Raw genomic sequence first — 20,592 nt, forward strand, 5'->3', positions numbered from 1 at the left:
AAGTACTTCTGTTTCCTCACACTAGAATTGCTTTTCTGGATAGCATTTATCTGTGACTGCTAGTTATGCAATCTACCTTTTGTTCACTTCCTCGCTTAGTCTGTCAGTTCTCTGGCTGCATTGGATCCATTTTTTCAGAGAGCAGTTGTACCTCAAGTTGCTAAGAAATAGGACAGGTGGCAGAATTCTTCTCTTCCAGAGGATTTTTGGAACTGAGTTTCTGAACCATACATACATAGAAACTCTAAAAAAGAAATATAACTAATAAGGCTTGTGCAAACTTGAATAAGGGCATTGTCCAAATAGAGCCTTCTGTTAGATGACTTTTAGGGACTTACAGACAGGTGGCTGTAGAAAACAGTAGGTTAAACTGTCAAGTTGTTACTCTGTGCTGAATATGGGAATTATACCTTAGAATATAAAGCTTATCATCAGAGAAGCTTCCTCCCACAGCAAATGGCAAAAAATACGGAGACCCACAAGTAGATACTATGCAGAGAGAGACAGAGACAGAGACAGAGACAGAGACAGAGACAGAGAGACAGAGAGACCTTGGAACACACAGCTCTAAATGGGATGTCTCTATCAAGTCCCTCAGCTCAGAGCTTGGCAAACCAGCAGAAGAGAAGGCAGAACGAGTGTAAAAGCCAGAGGGGATGTAGGACACCAAGAACACACAGCCCTCAGATAACTGACCAAAACTCATATGAACTCACAGAGACGGAAGCAGCAAGCACCGTGCCTGTATGAGTCTGCACCACATCCTCTGTGTAAATATTATAGCTCTAAGTTTAGTGGTGCTATGGGCTTCCTGAGTGAGTGGGTCTCTGATTCTCCTGCCTTCTCTTGAGCGCTTTTCCTTTTGTTGATCTGTCTTGTCTAACTTTGATGTGGTAGTTTTGTTTTATCTTATTATATCTGATTTTATCATAGTTTTAAAAAATAAATGGATGGATGAATGAAAACCTAGACAGCAGGGTGAGGTTAATAGCTGTTATTTATATCTGCTGAGAGAGGGAAAATCCGTTTTCTCCAATAGAGTAACAGTAGATATATCAACAGCTCTTGGGCAGGCCTTTTGCTTGGGAGTAATTGACAAACTTATAATGAACTCCACAGTTTGATTTGTGTGTTTTTATTTGGTTACAGTTTGGTAATGTTTTTTTTTTTTTTTCTTTTTGTGTGGTTTGATTTTGTTAGGCTTCATTTCTTTGAGGGGAGTTCTTGTTATACTGAGTTTTTGCTTTTTGAGGAAGAACTTAAAGTTGGGTGTGTGGGGAGGAGGAGGAGATCTAGAAGGACTTGGCAGAGGAGAAGAATATCATCAAAATATATTGAAAATTTAAAACTGTTTTAAATAATAAAAATTAAAATGAATATAAAGCTAGTTGCTAGTCCGAGATTACAATATTACAATTAGCAGAAAGAAGTTTAAAAAAAATCTGTTCTGTAAAATTAATTAAAGAGGATCATATATTTGAGAGAGAAATTTAGGACAACATAGGAAGATTTGGAGCAAAGAAAGGGAGGTATGGAAATGATGTAGAGTGCTCATAGAATTCTCAAAAAATTAAAAAGAAATTATTCTATTGTGACTATAATTAATGATGGTATATTATGTGCTTGAAAATGCAAAGAAGTTAGATGGATATTAAGTGTTCTCACTACAAAAGGTAATAATAATGAGTGGGAATGGATGCTAATTACTAAATTTAATCATAGCATTATATGCTTGTATACCTCAGACATCATATTGTACATGACAACTATGTGCAATTATGGGTCAAGTTTTAAAAAATAAAGAAAAATGTTGACATTAGTTTCACTTAAAATAACATATTAAAACATATAAACATAGAGTATATAAACACACTTAGATTGCTAAACAGTATGTGCTCTGCATTTATGGGTTGTTTTGATTTATTTATTCACTTTTATAAATTTCTTTAATTTCTATCTTTTCTGTAATAAACACATGTCCCTTTTATATTGCGAAAGTTGTAACCCTGATTTTTGAGTGTTCAGTTCTCATAGCAATTTCAGGATTATATTCCTACTTTTTCTTTAATTGTGGGCAGCAGACATTTACTACGGTAGACTCCAATCTAGAAAGAAAAAGCATCGTGTTCTGCTTTCCGCTCTTCCGAGCTAGCAGTGCATGAATGGCCTGCAGGCTTTGCTGCAGCAGTCCATCACAGACCTAAGCTTCACTCACTGTCAAAGGGCACAAGGATTTTTTTTCCTTAACCCTAAATGAACAGAATTTCACCTTATAAAGCTTGGCGCATAAGCACAGGGTTTCTTTCTAGCCTATTATTTTGACTTTTGTAGCTGTTGGCAAGTCATCAGGGATTTCCTCTTGGATTTCTGATGAAATAACAAGTGATCTTTGTTTTCCTCCTTTTTGCTTCAGCTGACCTGAATAATGTCAGGTTCTCCGCGTATAGGACTGCCATGAAGCTCAGAAGGCTCCAGAAGGCCCTTTGCTGTAAGTATGAGCCACTATTTGAAGGCTTTGATAATTTCTCTTTGCTCAAAGAATGGGGTTTGGGGATTTTTGACAAGGTCATTTTGCCAGGTAAAATTCATTCTTTAAAGTGTTTAGCTTAGTATCTACCTAGACTATTTTGTTAGATGAGAACTATCTCTGCATGTGTTCGCAACTATTGTTAAATTGATAAGATATTAATAAATTTTATTTTTGCCATGAGTAGCATTTGCACCCACATTTAGCTTTGTGCAAGTTACATTACCTCCCCATTTCCCTTTATATCTTCATTTTAGAAAGAACATTTAGTATTAGAGGGTTATAGCAGTGTTATTAGAACCAAGTTCACAGATATGTCATTTTTTAAGACTAATATTCAGATGGATGTTATGATAGAAGAAAGATGATTGTTTTTTGTTTGTTTGTTTGTTTTTCCATACAGAGTTTCTGTGTGTAGCCCTGGCTATCCTGGAACTAGCTCTGTAGACCAGGATGTTCTCAAACTTAGTGAGCTGTCTCTTGGGGTTAAAGGCAGCAATACCATGCCTGGCTAGATTATTTTTAAAAATTATATATGTTTGTAAAAATGCTGAAGTATGACAAGGATACTTTTGTTACATGGATATTGTATCAATGAAATTAATTATGGATAATATTGTTTAAGTGTTAGTATGCATTAAGGATACGTTCATGAAATAGATAGGCACACACACTACCATAAAAGAATTTATAATGTAATGACGGATACCCAAGGTATATATGAAAATCTGAGGACTCACATAAATGTACATAAAAGTCATCAACATGTTACAAACATAAGTATCAGTGTTATAATCATGACTTATATAAACAGTGGTTATTGTCTCCATTTCCAGGCTGAGGCACTGAGGACAGGTGGATAGATAATTTGATTGTCATATTTAGTTTGGTAGCACTGGAAGAATGGCACACTATGAACACTAGCTTTGAGCAGTGAGGTATAGAGAATGTTCATGGGAATTAGTGTCATCTAAGCCATATAGGTCCAGAAACATAGGTGGTAGAGCTCACTCAAGGAAGAATGTTCTAGTCATTTGGAGAGAAGGCCGTATTTTCAGGCCTGGAGCCTAAAGAGAGCAGAAAGTATTCAGGAACTGAGATTCCTTCAGCATGGCTACTGTGCAGAATTCCAAGGAGAGCTATTGTGAAATATTAGGCTGGAGAGAGAACGAGGAGACAGATTGTATAGAGCTTTTTAAACCCAAGTTAAAGACTTTAGAGATCAGTGGGAGCCATTTAAGAGATTTTGGCAAGGCAATGGCATGGTTGAATTTGCACTCAGAAAAACCATTCTGGATGTGAAAGAAAGCATGAATTGAGGGGTTAAACTGCTGTCAGGAAAGAGATCTATTACAGAACTGAAACAACAATATGGTGGCCTGAATAGGAATGGAGGAGCATTTTCAATATCTAGGAGGTAGACTTGTGATTTAAGCCTTAGTGGCTTGTGGATTGTAAACTTGGATAGCAGAGCTTGGTGAAATGTACAGTTCTGAGAACTATAAAAACAAGATTAACAGTTGAAAGCTTGGAAAGGTTAAGAGAGTACAGTCACAGGGAGAGGGAGGGAGGGAGGGAGGGAGGGAGAGAGAGAGAGAGAGAGAGAGAGAGAGAGAGAGAGAGAGAGAGAGAGAGAAAGAGAGAAAGAGAGGGGGTCGGTAGTCATTTAGGACAGAGATGAGCAACCAAGAAAAATGAGTACAAAGGCATGGCTAGGAGTTCAGTAGGAGAATCCAAGATGTTGTAGTGCCATGACAAGTTAAAAGGGATCTGTCATTAAGGTCAGATGATGTTGGTGACAGTGCCCATTGTATATAGCAACAAAGAGAGCCTTAATAACTTTGGAGAAGGTAATACACTGAGTAGCTTAAAAATGAACCAAAAGTATGGATGGATGACATCTGCCTATTCTTACAGATCCTTGGTTCTAAAGGGAAGGAAAGAGGGGTTGTAATAAATTTGAGATGACTGAGGAAGTAAAGATTACTGGCTTAAGAAGAGAGGATAAAAATGGGCACGATATGGGCAGGTGACCTAGACACTTCCCTGCTATTGCAAGTTCAGAGAGAAGGATACATGCAGGTTCTAGGTAACTGGCTGGCTGCTCTTCCAGAGGTCCTGAGTTCTATTCCCAGCAACCACATGGTGCCTTACAACTATCTGTAATGGGATCTCATGCCCTCTTCTGCTGTGTCTGAAGACAGCTACAGTGTATTCATATTATATAAAATAAATAAATAAATAATATTTTTTTTTAAAAAGGAGACATTGCTGAGCACTATTTCCAAAGTGGAACTGTTTTAAAAGTGATTGGGTCTAGGCTATGGCCATTTACATAAATGACAATGTGAATTCCCTGTGAGTTGTCATGGAGGTATAATAGAAAATTAAGATATTGAGAAGCTATGGTTATGTATGAGTCATGCATGCTAATATTAAAATCACTCCAAATTGGGGACAGAATTGAGAAACACTGAATGACCGTAAACCTTGGCCACTAAGGTTCTTTGGGGACAAAGATGTCCAATCCAGAGGTTCTCAGAAGTAGGTGGTGCTATAGTCAAGAAACTATTGGTTTATGGTTGTCACATAGAGATATAAGCGCCCTAGAAGTGAAATTACTGAGAAGAATCAGGTAGGCTCATTTTCTTTTCATACTGAGATTTCCAATGCTTAACACAGAACTGGGCAGAGAGTAAGGCTTTCTGTTTTCATAGAATGAATATATGGATGAAAGCCAATGGAAGATTCCATTGCCTTACGAGCTTATAGCCTGAAGTTATCATTTTCAGGTGTATAGCTGCCAAGTTTAAGTAGTTAATAAAAGGCTCCCCATGCCTAGGATTTCCTTGGGGACCTGGTTAATGAACCATAGCAGGCACAAAGGAGTTTAGGGTGGGGTGGAGTCAAGGGGCTGAATAGAGAAAGTCTTCTGTCTTTTTTCTTCTCTTGACCCTGCCCCATCCCAGAGATACTACTTTCCTTTGATAAAAAGGAGAATTATGAACTGGTTATTATGAAGTGCTATAGAATATTCCTGTAAGATCCCAAAAGTTCAAAAGAGGTAACCAGCTGTTTCAGGTTATACTATGACAAAACTCAGAAATAGACTACGTTGAAATGTCTCTAACGTCTCATGACTATTATCCCTTCCCATAACTGCATGGGAACCATTTGAACATTATTCAGTTTTTATGGTGAAAGAGTCCTATTCATTGGCTTTTATTTCTGTGTATGCAAAAATTTTTGATAAACACTAGGGAATTGGAGGAGTTAGATATTGTAAAAAAAAAAAAAAAAGAAAAGAAAAAACATGTTAGCCATTTGAGGTGATAACCTTGTAATAAACTTAAGCTCTGAATGTAGGATGATTTTGTTGAATTTCACTTTTAAGCAGATTTGAAATTCTCAGCATTTCTTTTCAGAACTTCACTCTTATTTGAAAAAAAAAAATCAAGGATGGCAAAATTAGAGCGTATTTATCTAAATTAGGTACTGAATTCTTAAGAATGCATGGATAATGCCTTGCAGACTATGGCCCCATGTGCAGTGGGAACAGAGTGAGAAGTTTTGCCAATCCATTTACTTTTGAAAAACATGTGTGGTCCAATTCCTTAGTGAGTTTTCAATAGGTGATTTAAGAACTTCCTCTAAATTTTGTATTTGCTTAGGTTTATCTTCTAGTTCTTTTTTTATTTCTATGCCTGCAAAAGCCTGATAAAGAGCTATTGTCCTTCGTCTAAAGCAAGTGAAACTTGCCCTGGCTAGTTTTTCCTACCAAATGTCTGCTTCTACTATGTCTTACATTAATGGAAATTAGTGATGTTATCTCTATGATTTCTTAATGCCAGTGAGGAGATTGAATTACAGATGCCTTGGAAAACATACTTAGCTCCCTCTAGAAAGCAATTGATTTTTTAAAACCTTCCTATCAAAGTTCAATATTACAATAAACCAAATAACATATTTTATCTACTATAGATAGAGAATATGCTACTTACGTTATGAGTATCACCATTGACTTATAGTGCCCCTCAGTTTATAATCACTGTTAATGTTGCATGGTCTGTAGTGCTTTTCTGGGCATTGTGAGTAAGTAAAAGTTAAAGTTGATAGAACTGCAAAGATCAATTGGAAATCTTAGTAAGAAGGATTTTTGAGTCTCTTTATATGGTTGAGAGCTTGGGGGCAAGTATGAAGACGACAATGTAGGCTTTTCCTTTCTTCCATGGTTCAGATTACACTCTGTAAGTGTGGATCCTCTATAATTAAAAAGATAACCAAATCGCAAGAGCAGAAGAAAAAAAATGCACTTAACAAAGCAGGTATATTTAGTTTATTTTTTTATGTAGGGGGTTGAAGAGAACCACAGTCCTAAAGAGATGACAGTTGATAAATGTGACAACTACTTTCCACGCAAGAAGAATTTGAGAATAATTTGCCTCTGTTTAGGAATGAAATCCTAAATTATAGCCATGTGGTACAGTATAGAATTTGTCTGAATAAAGCTGAAACTTCTGCATTTGCCCTTACTTAAGATGAAAAAGTGAAGAAAATATGCTTTCATCCATGGACCTTACCATCTAATAGTGCATTAAAGTGGCTAAAGGAGGCATTAGGCAGGGTTACATTGGTATTGTAGACTCACAGGAACCCACAATATCATGGCTTATACATCTACACTTTATTGCCATAAAAAGTTACAACACAGTTGCATTAAATGCAGGATATGGATCCTCAATCATACACTGCCTCACAGGAAGGACTCTTAGAAACAGGAGAATGATTTTGTTCCCCCATCTACTTTTTAATATACATACATTATTTTTCATGTAAGGTAGAGGGCATATCTCTGTTAGGTAAGAATTTAAAATATTTTGAAAACATGACAAATAATGCTTTTAAAAGTATGTTACTCTACAGATGTCAGCACCTCAAAGAGGAAGAGGTTTTGTGATAACACCCATATTATCTTCCAGGGGAAGGACTGAGGTCTTGTAGTAAGTTTCTCTGACGTCCATCAGTTGCAGAACAGGAAAAGAGCTGGTTGGTTGGTTCTCAGTTCTAATGGGTGATATCAAAGAGTACTTTGTAGGCTCCATTATCCAAGAATGACTAGTTTTATTTCCCATTATTCTAGGCACCTTTCCATATTTGTCATTCTTTCTGGAATTGCATACATTCAAACGTATTGTTCCCACACTAGGACTAACACCTCTTTCATCAATTAACCTTTACTTAAGAGTAAATTCTAACTGCCTATGCATTCCTAAATCCAGCTTCTGCATTTTTATATTTTCTTTCTTAAAAAAGTTAGTTCTTTCATAGTTTCAGATTTCTACATGTTTTGAGCATTTTACTCCCTCTCTTCCCCCACTTTTCCCCAAGTCTGTCCATTCTTTTTCTACCCATGCAACATTGTATATTGTGCGATTTTTTTCTTCCTTCTTTTTTTTTTTAACTCTTAAGTATAATTTGTGATGCCCAAATATTCTTGGATGTATGGTCTTCCACTGGACTGTGGAAGACCCAGAGAAAAATGTCTCTACTCCCAGTAGCTAAAAATTTGCCATTCGTTCTATAGCTAGGGGTGGAATTGTGTACCCAACTCTCCTCTCTGTGCTAGGGCTGGGTCTGGGTTAAGCTTGCAAAGGTTTTTTGCATGCTGTCACGATCTCTGTGAGTTCATATGTGTGGCTGCCCTTCTGTGTCTCAGAACGTGTTCCTGTGTAGTCATCCATTTCCTCTGAGTCTAGATAATCTTTCTGTACTCTCTTTGGCAATGATCCCTGGATCTTGGGAGAAGGAATACTCTCTCTCTCTCTCTCTCTCTCTCTCTCTCTCTCTCTATATATATATATATATATATATATATATATATATCCCTTAGGATTGAGTACTGTATAGTCTCTTATTCACTGTGCTTTGGCCATTTGTGGGTCTTTATGTTAATTACTATTTACTGCAAACAGAATACCCTCAGATGAGGGTTAAGAGCTGCACTGATCCATGGGTATAACAAAAAGCCATTAGGATTTAGTTTAATAATATGTTAGTTTAATATAATAATGGTAATAGGTTCTCTCCTAGGGCCTGTGTTCTGCTTAGCCATAATTTCTTGACCTGTTAGTAGTACAAGGTATGACATTTTATCATGTGGTATATATAGAACTTAAATCTAATCAGAATGTGGCTCTTTACTCTCATGATGTCTCAATACACCAGTATTGTACCAGTGAGCATGTTTTGCTAGGCCACAACCTGAGTCAGAACATCACACCAAGCTGGTACAGACATGGAAGCTTTATCCCTTACTGGTTAGCTGAAGGTGCTATGCAAGCAACCAGAAGAGAAAAGTATTCACAGATCATATCCAGGTACAAACCCTAGAAGTCACAAGTGTCTTTTATTTCAACTCCCCCAGGACTTTAGTTTACCAAAGGTATTACTGCTGTTAAGAGAAACATTGAAGGGAGTAGAAAGGGCTAGCTAGATGGATGAGCCAGTAGCCACCCATGCCTGATGACTGGAGTTTCATCCTGGGGAATAGAAGAAGAGAGCCAGATGTTCTATGATCTCCACACATGTACTATGGCATGGGCATTCCCTACTTGACTAAATTAAATAAATGTACTAATATTTTAAAAAGAAATGAAAATTAATGCACAAAAAATTCTTCTCTCCCAGGCTAAAATTGTAAGTCACTCTTCAGTGGAATGTAGCTTTGGAATGCCACAGAAATGTCCATGACTCATACCAGACTTCTGAGTTTCATTCTTAGGAAGGTAGTCCCACCCAATTAAACATAATACTGTCTCAGTGATCCAGGTGTTCAAATTATCCCTCCACCCACTTACAGATTTTCACACAGTAAAGGAACAGAAAACATTTTTGTCACGTAAAATTATAGCAGATTACATACAGAACACAAACCTTTTACTATATCCCCAATATTGTTCTTAAATTTTCATTATCATAATTAATGGCCACATGTTTTAGTCAGACCATGTTCTTCTCAATATTTGACTACATAAATATTCTTATGGTGTACTTTCTAGTACATATGCTTAATAACTAATATATCCTATGAATCAAGAGGCAAACAACATAGTCATATTTAATGTTGTTTCATGAAGTGAGGGTCACAGGGAGAGCTCTCATTCCTGTATTCACAGTATTTGACCCATTGGCTGTCTTTCTCACTATTAAAAGAGTGAAGGCTGTAATGAAGCCTTTCAACCTAAAGCAGATGTGAGTCAATGCTAAGAGAGCGTTCTTTCTCATAGATACCAACATTGCGTTATATTTCCTCTTATAGGAAAAAAAAAGGACATAACTTGGTGCCTTCCTTACCCTCTTAGCATCAGTCTCACTTTCCTTTTCCCATTGGTTTTCATCCAAATCCTAGCCCTTTCACCAAGTGTACAAGCATTACCTTTGGATTTAGCCATTGTGTTGGTCCTTGTTGATGGTGGCATCACCCTTTAGTCCATTACCAAGGGTAATAGAAGTTGCTGTAATGAGAACAGAGATTGGGTTGTTCTGCCCTCTAGGCAACCAAACCTTTATGACATGTTGAGTTAGGCTTGATACTGGAAAGAAATAATCCATTGATTCCTATGGAATGTATGTATTTAAGTTTCAACATCTGGATTTTCTTGTTTTTACAGTAGTATTCATTTGATTTCTGTTACTGTGACAACCACCATGGCCTTAAACTCCCAGATCATAGTCCATTACTGAGGTAACTAAGAGTAGGAACTCAAGGCAGGAACTGAATCTGAAGCCATGGAGAAACACTGCTTACTGGGTTAATCACAATGTCTTGCTCAGTGTACTTTGCTTTTTTGTACATCCCAGGACCACTTGCCCAGGAATGACACTGCCCACAGTGGGCTGGCTAGCGTCACATTAATAAAGAAAATTCTCCACAGACTTGCCCACGGGCTAATGTGATGGAGGCATTTTCTCAAATGATGTTACTTCTTCCCGGATGACCAGAGCTTGTGTTAAATTCACAAAAAGTAACCACTATAGCAATATTGCCAGTGATTGAGACTATATTGTAGATAGGAACTACTAGGTCTGGCATCAATCAGGAAAAAAAACTGTGCTGGAGGGAATATGTACCAGTAATTCCCTTTGTTGAATTATCTTTTAATTGTAATTTGGTCCCACTGGTGTAGCCCATTTCTCAGAGTTAATAGTTGCTCAGATTCCTTTGTTTGCTGTTCCACCCCTGGGTCAGAGGAAATAAAACTCTGTGGAAGGAGATTGTGCTCCCCCTGTAGCCTTTGCTAATTCAGCTAATACAGTTTTCATCTGCTCTAATATCAGCATGCAGATCCACTCTAATCCGTTCTGTTAACTTCTTCTATTTGAGTTCTTAGTCCAGACGCTACTAGAAAATTGAATGTTCATCCATAATGAAGTCCAAAGCCTGGGCTACTACACGCTAAGGGTAGCTTGCCAACCAGCATCACCAGTTTTTCTTTCTAAGTAATGCATTCCTAATATTTTAGTGAAGAATGGCTTATGACTCTTGTAAACACTCTCACTCCTGACATTGACTACAATAATAGTGGTGGTTAGACAGACAGTTGTTAGGAAGGATGTCAGGAGCAAAATGGCATTGTTTGCAAATCTACAGTTCTTTTCAGGGCCAGATACCAACCATACCAAAATAATATGCATCACAGCTACAGACTGCATCACAGCTTGTTCCAGAGACCAAGTGATTTTTTTTTTAAACAAAAGCCACACCAAGGTACATTTTGTCTCTAATCGAGATCCACTGATGTGAACACAAGCACTTTGGCAAACCAGGAGGGCAAACTGGAGTTTGCCTAGGGATTCCTATATCTTGATGATAACCCACATGTACTCTTCCTTAAATGTTAGCCCCAAACACCTTAGCAGTCATGAGTCTCACTGAGATAAGACAAAAAGCAGGCAGTGTTCATGGCAACAGTCAACATGATGATAATCTATAACCCAATCTATAACCCAGTTTTACATTTCAACAGGTCATTTATTTCATTGCTGTGACCACTGAACTTTATTGATACTTTAGTAAAGTATCCCAAGACAGCTTCAGGTCCTCTGAGAAAACCATTATAGCACAGACAACTACATAAAAATACACTGAATAATTAAAAACGATTTATTGGTTCTTTGTGAATTTCACATCATGTGCCCTGTCCCTTCATATCTGCCTTCCACTCTTGTAACCTCCTCCCCCAAAAGAAAATAAATAAGAGAATAATAATAATAATAATAAATCTTGTTGTAGAAGATGTGGTGTGGTGTCACAGTATGTCCCACAGTAGATAACCTTTTGTCCACATAATCCTTACTTGCAAGTGTTCATTGCAATGAGTCATTGGTTCAAGGCCTCTGGCTTTGGATACATTGTTAATGCTGAATCCTCCCCAGGACTCCTCTCAGATAGCCTGTTGTTTCCCTGTGTCATGGAGATCCTGCAGCTTTGCATCTCCAGGACAGGCCCTTTTACATGATGTAGCAAGCAGTTCATAGATGGGGTATGTGTTGGGGTGGGCCAACTCAAACACTGAATCTGGGCTTGAGTGGTAGCTGAGCTGGTTAGCCAGTCAGCTCTCTTGTACCTGCCCAGGTTAACTCACCCAATACCATAGCCAGAAAGGGACAGGGCCAGCTCTCTCTGAGGCCCTAGAAAGGCCTAGCTTACCCTCTCCCATGCAACCAGGACTAGCTCTACTGTACTGCCCAGGCGAGGGCAGGGCCAACTCAGCACAATGCCTCAGGCTGCAGACCAGACCAGGAATATCTATATGGTCTTTGGGACATCAACACAGGACACTGGCCTATGACATCAATACAGGACACTGGCCTGGGGCATCAACACAAGACATTGGCCTGTGACATCAGTACAGGACACTGGCCTGTGGCATCAATACATGACACTGGCCTGGGACATCTACACAGACCCTGGCTGCAACAGGACCACAGACCCAGACATAGCCCCTCAGGTAGCAGCAGCATGGGCCCGGATGTCCCTATCACCTCAAATGGCAGTGTAGTCCACTCAGATCAGTATATCTCCACATGGTAGCATGACCCTCATATGTCCACATAGTATCCAGTAGCAGCCCAGACCATGGACATCTGATTGACCATTAGTGGTAACTTGGGCAACAGACATCAACATAGACCCCAGTTGCAGCAAGACCACTGAACCAGACATGACCCAGTCGAGGCAAAGATGTCATGGTGGCTTCAGGTGGTTGTGCAACGTCCTCATATTCACTTGTTCCTTACCATTGTTGAATCTCTAGTTTCACTTTTCTTCACCGTGTACTCTGTCTTTCCTATCTCTCTATCACACATTCACCCATCATAGTAGCACTCACTGCATGTGGCAGGCTCTTCTTCGAGCTGTGAGCTGTTCCCTGCCTGAATACTTTTGTTTGCTTTGAGACATTGTTTCACATACCCAGGGCTTGGCTCGGACTTCCTATAGACTTGACTGACCTTGAACTCCTGATGCTCTGACCTCAGGAATCCTGGTTTCTACTACCATACTAGATGCACTCAGAAGGTTTACTTTGGAAATATATAGTGTCATCTCAGCAAGTCTCCTGTTGCCATACACTGGGCCAGAAAAGTCAACAGCTTCATCAGTTCTTAAACCATTACTGATCCTTATCACACCCACCATCTTTAGACTGTCAGCTTGTGCTTCTGTGGCGACTGTAGGAGTTTCTCCTCTCTCATCAACTTAGGGTGACTCTCATTTCTCTCACTAGTTACTAGTATGGCATTCAGATGTGTTTTCCTTTCCACTAAAGTCAGTGAAGACCACTTAGTGCTGACAATTCTCCCATTCCATGCCATTTTGAAGGTGTTTTTGTTTTGTTTTTGTTTTTGTTTTTTTTTTTTTTTTTTTTAGTTCTAAGCATCTATAATTCTGAGAAAGACACAGGAAGTAAAACAGCTTTCTGGTTTCTCCTTTGTGATTTCTAAAATAAAAGCTGCCATTGATAGTTGTATTTTCATTATTAATTCTTATTTAAGTTTTTTCATACAATCTTTTGATCATATTCTTTCCTGTCCCTCAGCTCCTCCCAGATCCTCTCGACACCCTACTTTGTGTTCTTTCTCAAGGAAAAAAAACCTGGAAAAAACAATGAAAATGAAAATCAAAACAGATAAGCAAACAAAAAAGAAAGGAAGAAAGAAAGACAGATAGACAGACTTAATAAGACAAAAACAAAACCAAAAACACACAAATAACCATGGAGTCTCTTTTGTACTGGCCAACTATCCCTGGGCATGGAGCCTGCTCTGGAGTATGGTCAGTATACTCAATGTCATTCCACTGAACAAAACTGATTTGCCCTTTGACAGCTTAGTGGTTAAGGGTAGGACTTTGTGTCCACTTTCCTTCATGTTTGCAATTTTGTCAGGTTTGAACCTGTTTAATTTTGGACATGCTGCCATAGTCTCTATCAGTTTCCTCTGTGTATCAGTCCTCTTGTGTCTGAAAGACACTCTTTGCTTAGAGTCATCTACCACCTCTATCTCTCACCAGCTCTACCACCTCTACCTCTCACCAGCTTCTCACCTCTTCTATATAAAGCCTTAAAGGGAAGGGTTTGATGAAGACATCCCAGTTATGGCTGAGTGTTCCAAAGTCTCTTCCTCTCTGCACATTGTCTTGTGGGGATGAGGGCTGAATGAGGCATTGATCTATCAGCATAGCAATATGTCATCAGAAACTGGTTATTCCCATGGTCCTTTAGCAGAATAATGGTGGTAGGTTTTCTCTTAGATCCATACCTATATAAACTAGGGTTCTTGGCCATTTTAGCACTATTGTGTATGGGTCTCCATCTCATAGAGTGGGTTTTAAATCTAACAAAGTAGTTAATTATTCCCATAACATTTGTGCTATTCCTGTCTTGCAGGCAAGTTTGTGTTGTATGTGGCAAGTCTTGTAATTAGGTGCAATTGTTTACTTCTCTCCTCTGGTAGCATGCCAAGTACCTTCCAGCACAAGAAACAACAGTCAGTAGGGATGAAGCTTCTAGTTATACACCACCTCAATTTCTCCATGTTTGATGACATAAGCAAGTCATGTCTTCAGCAACAGGGCCTTACCCATCATGTTATTGAGATAGTTTGTGATCTTTCGGGGAAGGGAGTTTATGGGACCCCTTTGGACAATGACAGGATGTAAACCATGGAATTGATGTTTGAACCTAGAAGGGTTGACTAAGCTCAACCACATCTTCTTCTGAATGGCAAATAAGATGCTGGAAGACTAGCCATTCTCTCCTCTCTCTACCTACTTTTAGACCCACAACCTTCAGGCATGAAGAACACACCACTATGTAGTTCTATTCTTTAATGACTTCAAAGCTGTAGATTCTTTTTCCATTAAAGTATTTTTGAGGAAGTGCAAAGATAGCTTAGTAGCTAAGAGCACATATCATTCTTGTAGAGGACCCAAGTTCCAGTATCCATATTGGGTAGCTTACAACCACATGCAACTCCAGCTCCAAGGAATCTGGCTCTTCACTTGTTTGGCCATCTGTACTTACATGCCCATATCCACACACGTACCCACACACATACACATAATTAAAAATAAGCCAAGTTTTAAAGAATCTTTCAAGTAATTTTAAAAGAAAACATTTTAAAATTATTTGTTTTATATATATGAGCATTTTGTCTGCATGTATGTATATGTATATGTGGTAACATATGTGCCTGGTGCCCTTGAAGATTCAGAAGAGGACATCAGATCCCTGGAGTTATGGTTTTAAGTCCCAATGTATATAGGTACTAGGAACTAAACCCAGGTCCTCTTCAAGAGCATCAAGAGCTCTTACATTCATGTGTGCATGTGCACACAAATACACATACACATTTGAGCATGTGTACATTTATTTCATATTATAGTATATATTTATATAATGGAAATTGTTAACTTCAAGAAAAAAATAGCTTTGTAAAACCTTCTGCTAGTTGTTTACTGAGATTTGCAGATAAGCTCATCATTTTGTTTAAAGTTTCACCAAAATAACCTCCATGTATTCCTTAAGAGGCTTGGTTTGAGCATTGAGCATGTGTGAGTGTGTACTTGTGTATGACATTTCAATTGTCCACAATTCCCTTCTCACCGCTTTGCTGATCTGTGGCATGGTCTCTGTCTGCTTAAATAGAATGCTTTTGAAAATTATTCCATGAAAACAAAATTTTGTTTTTCTGTTTTTCTGTTTACTATGCTTGTTTGGTCTTGTGTGGTGGATTGGTTCTGTATTTAACCACATCCAGTTTTAGCAAAGAACATCATACGGTATTTCTCTCCTGTGTCATCTTCTGTTTCTGTTATTTCAGAGCAATTGCCTCGCTCCCCTCTGGAGCTATATATACTCTACATTTTCTGTTGTGTGTTACCTATGTATTCACCTATGTGAACATTAGGTCCAATAAAATGAAATTTCACTGTTTGTTACCATCACATGGGTTCATTAGACACTTCATAAAACGTGTGCGTAAAAACTCACACTGTTCTTATATCCTGGATCAGAAGCAAAATAGCTAAAACAGTTAAAGTATATAATAACAAAAAAGAAAACAATAGAAAAATTTCATACCTATCTTCAATTCATAAAGAAATATGTTGGGAATATTGGTATATGGAAGAAATCTGCTCCATCCTTTTAATAACATAACTGGCATGCTATATTTCTGAAGTTTTCCATTACCTGAATGTGACCATTTGTACTCTCAGGATGTCAGACAGACAAAAGAGATAATGAAAACCTTAGCACCATGGACCTCCCTACTCCCTTCCATGTAGACCCCAATTAGCCTCCCTTTCTGGATAGCCTCCTGCTTGCTTGCATTGTTATTTTTCTATTCTTCATTATTTGCCCATCTGACTCTCAGAAAGATCTTGCAGTCTGCCAGTTTCCTACTTCCAAGTTTACATAGTCTCAGATTTCATTAAACAACAACAACAACAACATATCTTTCTTTTTGGAGTACAGTGGAGCATTGTACACAGATATTTGGGGCAATCACTGACAATGATTCCATAATATGTAGCTTAGTAATGTAGTATACCTCTTAATTTGTGGAGTTATATTCTGTGCTGTTCACTCAATGATTGAATCACCTAAGGACGTTTTTCTCAAAAATTGTCCCTGACATTAAGCAGCCTATGGTTATATCTTAAAGTAAAAGAGGCTGTGGTAGAGATATGTGTGATTGTGATTTACATCCTTAGCAAAATAAAATATGTAAGCAAGTACGGGATGCTAGTGTAGGATATTTTAGGGAAATTGGTCCATGGGATGGGAGGACACAGGTTTGCTTATGGGAGTGAAAAATAATGGAAATTATCTCTTGCTTCTGCCATCGGATCTTCCTGTTTCTAGGGAAACTCCACAGTATTCTGTTTTCCTCTTTTAAGAGAGACAGTATGTGATGGATAAATATTAACCTTCATATTTTTTCCTTGATATTCAGATAGAGCTCATCACCAGTAACTAGTAAAATACAGTATAGCCTTCAGTTTGCATTTCTTTTATTATTGGGAAACTGTTTACTGGGTGAAACGGCTTGTATGCATTTCGTTTGAAGTAATATTTATAATTGCAGTGCTGCCTCCCCTTAGGTATGTGAGAGAGGCACTTAATTATCATTGATTCTTTGTCTGGAAGCACTGACATTTCAGAATAGAGCTTAGGTGTATCATGTGGTTAGAAAAATACCAGTGTTGCATTTTCAATTTGGCTAATAAATTGGCTTTAGAGAAAAGCATCGTTTCAGGACACTTGGGAGTAAAGCTAGTGATTTGCTGATGAAAGTTTACTTTTGTTAATTGTTTTCTTTTGGCACATAAGTAATCACTATCTCAGACTGAGGGAATCTCCCCTAGCCTTAAAAGTTCTTCTAAGTGTCAAAAAAAAAAAAAAAAAAAAAAGCACATTGTAAAATGCAGTTTGAGGGGAAAGGAGAAAGAAATGAGCCTTCAGCTTGAAAGCCGCCTAGATTATTCAGCTTGCCTAGAGAAAATTGGAGTGAAGTTGGTTATTTTTTCTTTGTTGGTGTGAAGGCAACAAAGGGATGCTGAGGTGTCTATTTCAAGGAGAAAAAAATGCTTACTGATTATACGTGCACACCTAGAAATTGAGTTTACAGAACTCTAACCATCCAGAGTTGCCTAATTGATCTCTAACACTAGTATGAGAAAGGGCTGTCTGCTTCTCTTGTGAAATCCCTACTGCTTCACTTTCTTTTTCCTACCCAGGTAGAATGACTATAGACTGAGAAAACAGCTGCCTTTAAATCTCAAATATTCCCTGATAGTCCAGGGAAAGGAATCCTATATCTTTGCCTGTGTGTCCCTCCACTGCCAGTGAGATCTGAAAACAACTTTTGATTGTGAATAATGGTAAAACGGGATCAACTTAGAAGCTGAGGGATGAAAGCAGAAGACCTTTAAAAGAAGGTGGAATTTGGGTTTGGTGTTTACTAAAGGGTAGGAAACAACTCAGCCGACAATCTCAAAGGAGAAGGAGTGTAAAGCTTGAGGTTTTGCGTCATTTGTGCTTTTGTGTGGTCTTTTTTGCAGTGGATCTCTTGAGCCTGTCAGCTGCATGTGATGCCCTGGACCAGCACAACCTCAAGCAAAATGACCAGCCCATGGATATCCTGCAGATAATTAACTGTTTGACTACAATTTATGATCGTCTGGAGCAAGAGCACAACAATCTGGTCAATGTCCCTCTCTGTGTGGATATGTGTCTCAACTGGCTTCTCAATGTTTATGATACGTAAGTGTGGCAAGAGGGGGGACCTAGTTTACCCAGTGATTGCCATTACAGTAGTATCCTAGAAGCTATGTGTTTTATTTTCCTGGGGTAAACTAGCAGCAAGAGCTGGAATGCAGCTTTTAATCCCAGAGGGAGAGGATCTTTGGGAGTTTGGGGCCAACTTGGTCTACACAGTGAATTTGAGGACAGGCAGAACCACATAGTGATACTCTATCTCAGAGAAAAAAAAAAAAGCTGGAATATAGTCTGCTCTCAGGTCAGAATCCAAGCAGAACCTGGGACAAGTCATCTTTTTATTTTTCTCAAATAGAACGGGTTATCCTGTGCCTGTGGTCCTTTTCTCACTTGAGTTTTGGAGTTACTCCATCCATTTTGGAGTGAATCCTCTCATTGGCAAGAATGACAGTGCTCCTGGAAATGCTGGCATAACTGTCATCAGATCAGAATGGTCTTAACAGATAGGTAGGACAATTATGTAGAAGATTGTGAATGGAGAGTCACACAAAGTGAAAATAAGCTTAAAAGCAGCACACTCAGCTCCTGAAACTAAGCAAAGATTGTTGTTGTTGTTGTTGTTGTGTTTTACTATGGCTTTCCAGAGCTGCTCTTTGGCACTTCCATTCATCAGCCTCTCAGTTAGAGAACAGTCATTTATTTCTTTTGGCTTGCACACAGGACATAGCTCCAGTTCTCATTTTTGCCTTGTGTTTAATGGACACAATTGAGGAAGGAAGCAGAAGGAATTGGTCTTGATTTTTCACTGATTTTCTCTTAGGCCTCAGAATTATTACATGCCTCATTTCACATATCAACAAATACATTCTCGCATTTGGAAATCTAGGATGGTGTCTTAGTTAGGGTTTTACTGCTGTGAACAGAAACCATGACCAAGGCAAGTCTTATAAAAAGCAACATTTAATTGGGGCTGGCTTACAGGTTCAGAGTTTCAGTCCATTATCATCAAGGTGGGAGCATAGCAGTATCCAGGCAGGCATGGCGCAGGAGGAGCTGAGAGTTCTATGTCTTCATCCAAAGGCTGCTAGTGGAAGACTGACTTCCAGGCAACTAGGGTGAGGATCTTATACCCACACCCACAGTNACACACCCATTCCAACCAGGTCACACCTATTCCAACAAGGCCTTCAGATGGTGCCATTCCCTGGTCCAAGGATATATAAACCATCACAGATGGTTTTCTTAAAGGAATCGCACATCAAATACTTTGCCTTCTGCTTCTGTGGTATGCATCTATCTATCTATCTATCTATCTATCTATCTATCTATCTATCTATCTATCTATCTATCTATCTTCTCCTTTGTTAATATGTGTTTTCTTTGTTATTTTGGTAAGATATTAGCTTTCTTTTAAGTTTCAAGACCATCAGACTATTAAATGCACTTATCTACTTGGTTCTTGAACATATCAGACTTTAATTGTGGATTATATTCACATTTGTTTTCATAAGGGCTTATATTCAGGCTTCCCTCATATTTTTGGCATCATTTTCTTTGCAGATGAGATCTGAATGGATTCTGAACTTTCATTCAGTCTACTTGAAAATTATTTGAGGATAATTTTAACTCCTTAAAGGCTTTGTTACATAAAGTTTACCTGTTAAATGTTGATTTGCTTTTCCCTAATAGAAGTAAGACACATTTTTGCAGTGACAGGAATTTCATTCAAACATTTGGGTTTGGGATTTTTCTTTAACCAAGAGACCTAATAAGTTGTATTGATGGAAAATTTAGCATATTGACCGACAAACATACCAGAATCTGAGATTCAATTACTTTCCAAAATAAAATAAGAAGCTAAAAAGTTGTTGAAAAACATTTTTTTTTTTTTACAAAATGTTTGTTCATTCAATTTTTCTCTTTTTTATCCCATAGTTAAATTTTTGTGTTAATAACCTTTTGGGTGGAACAGTTTATTCCACTTTCTAATGTAAAAAAAATATAGCCATATTAGAATGTTGATGTAGGAGTAGGTTATTTGATGTGTATATCTTATAGAGCATGTGTTTGAATGCTTTCTGGTAGAGTATGTCATGGTTTCATTGGATATAAATATTCATATTTTACATTTTGTGTCTTGTGACCTGAAGTGATGGCTCATCTTCATACAGTAAGCAGTAATCTGATGGAATTCTGAGAGTGCTGAACAGAGAAGAACAGTTAGTTGCTAGAAATTGTTTTCATCTTCAATAACCAAAATTGTCAATTGGCTTTAGTAAC

General features: G+C 38.2%; 1 protein-coding gene across 8 annotated transcripts in view; it reads left to right on the top strand.

The window, feature by feature from the left end:
- Dmd (dystrophin) overlaps positions 1-20,592 on the top strand; it is a 2,293,239-nt gene that overhangs the window by 2,174,535 nt on the left and 98,112 nt on the right. For all 8 annotated transcript variants that reach the window (XM_029473189.1, XM_021152893.1, XM_029473188.1 and 5 more), the window contains 2 exons: positions 2,414-2,488; positions 18,156-18,357. In XM_029473189.1, coding sequence (XP_029329049.1) covers positions 2,414-2,488; positions 18,156-18,357 — 277 coding nt within the window. The remainder of the gene's footprint in view (positions 1-2,413; positions 2,489-18,155; positions 18,358-20,592) is intronic.

Source organism: Mus caroli, chromosome X (genome assembly GCF_900094665.2).
Source record: "Mus caroli chromosome X, CAROLI_EIJ_v1.1, whole genome shotgun sequence".
NCBI lineage: Eukaryota > Metazoa > Chordata > Mammalia > Rodentia > Muridae > Mus > Mus caroli.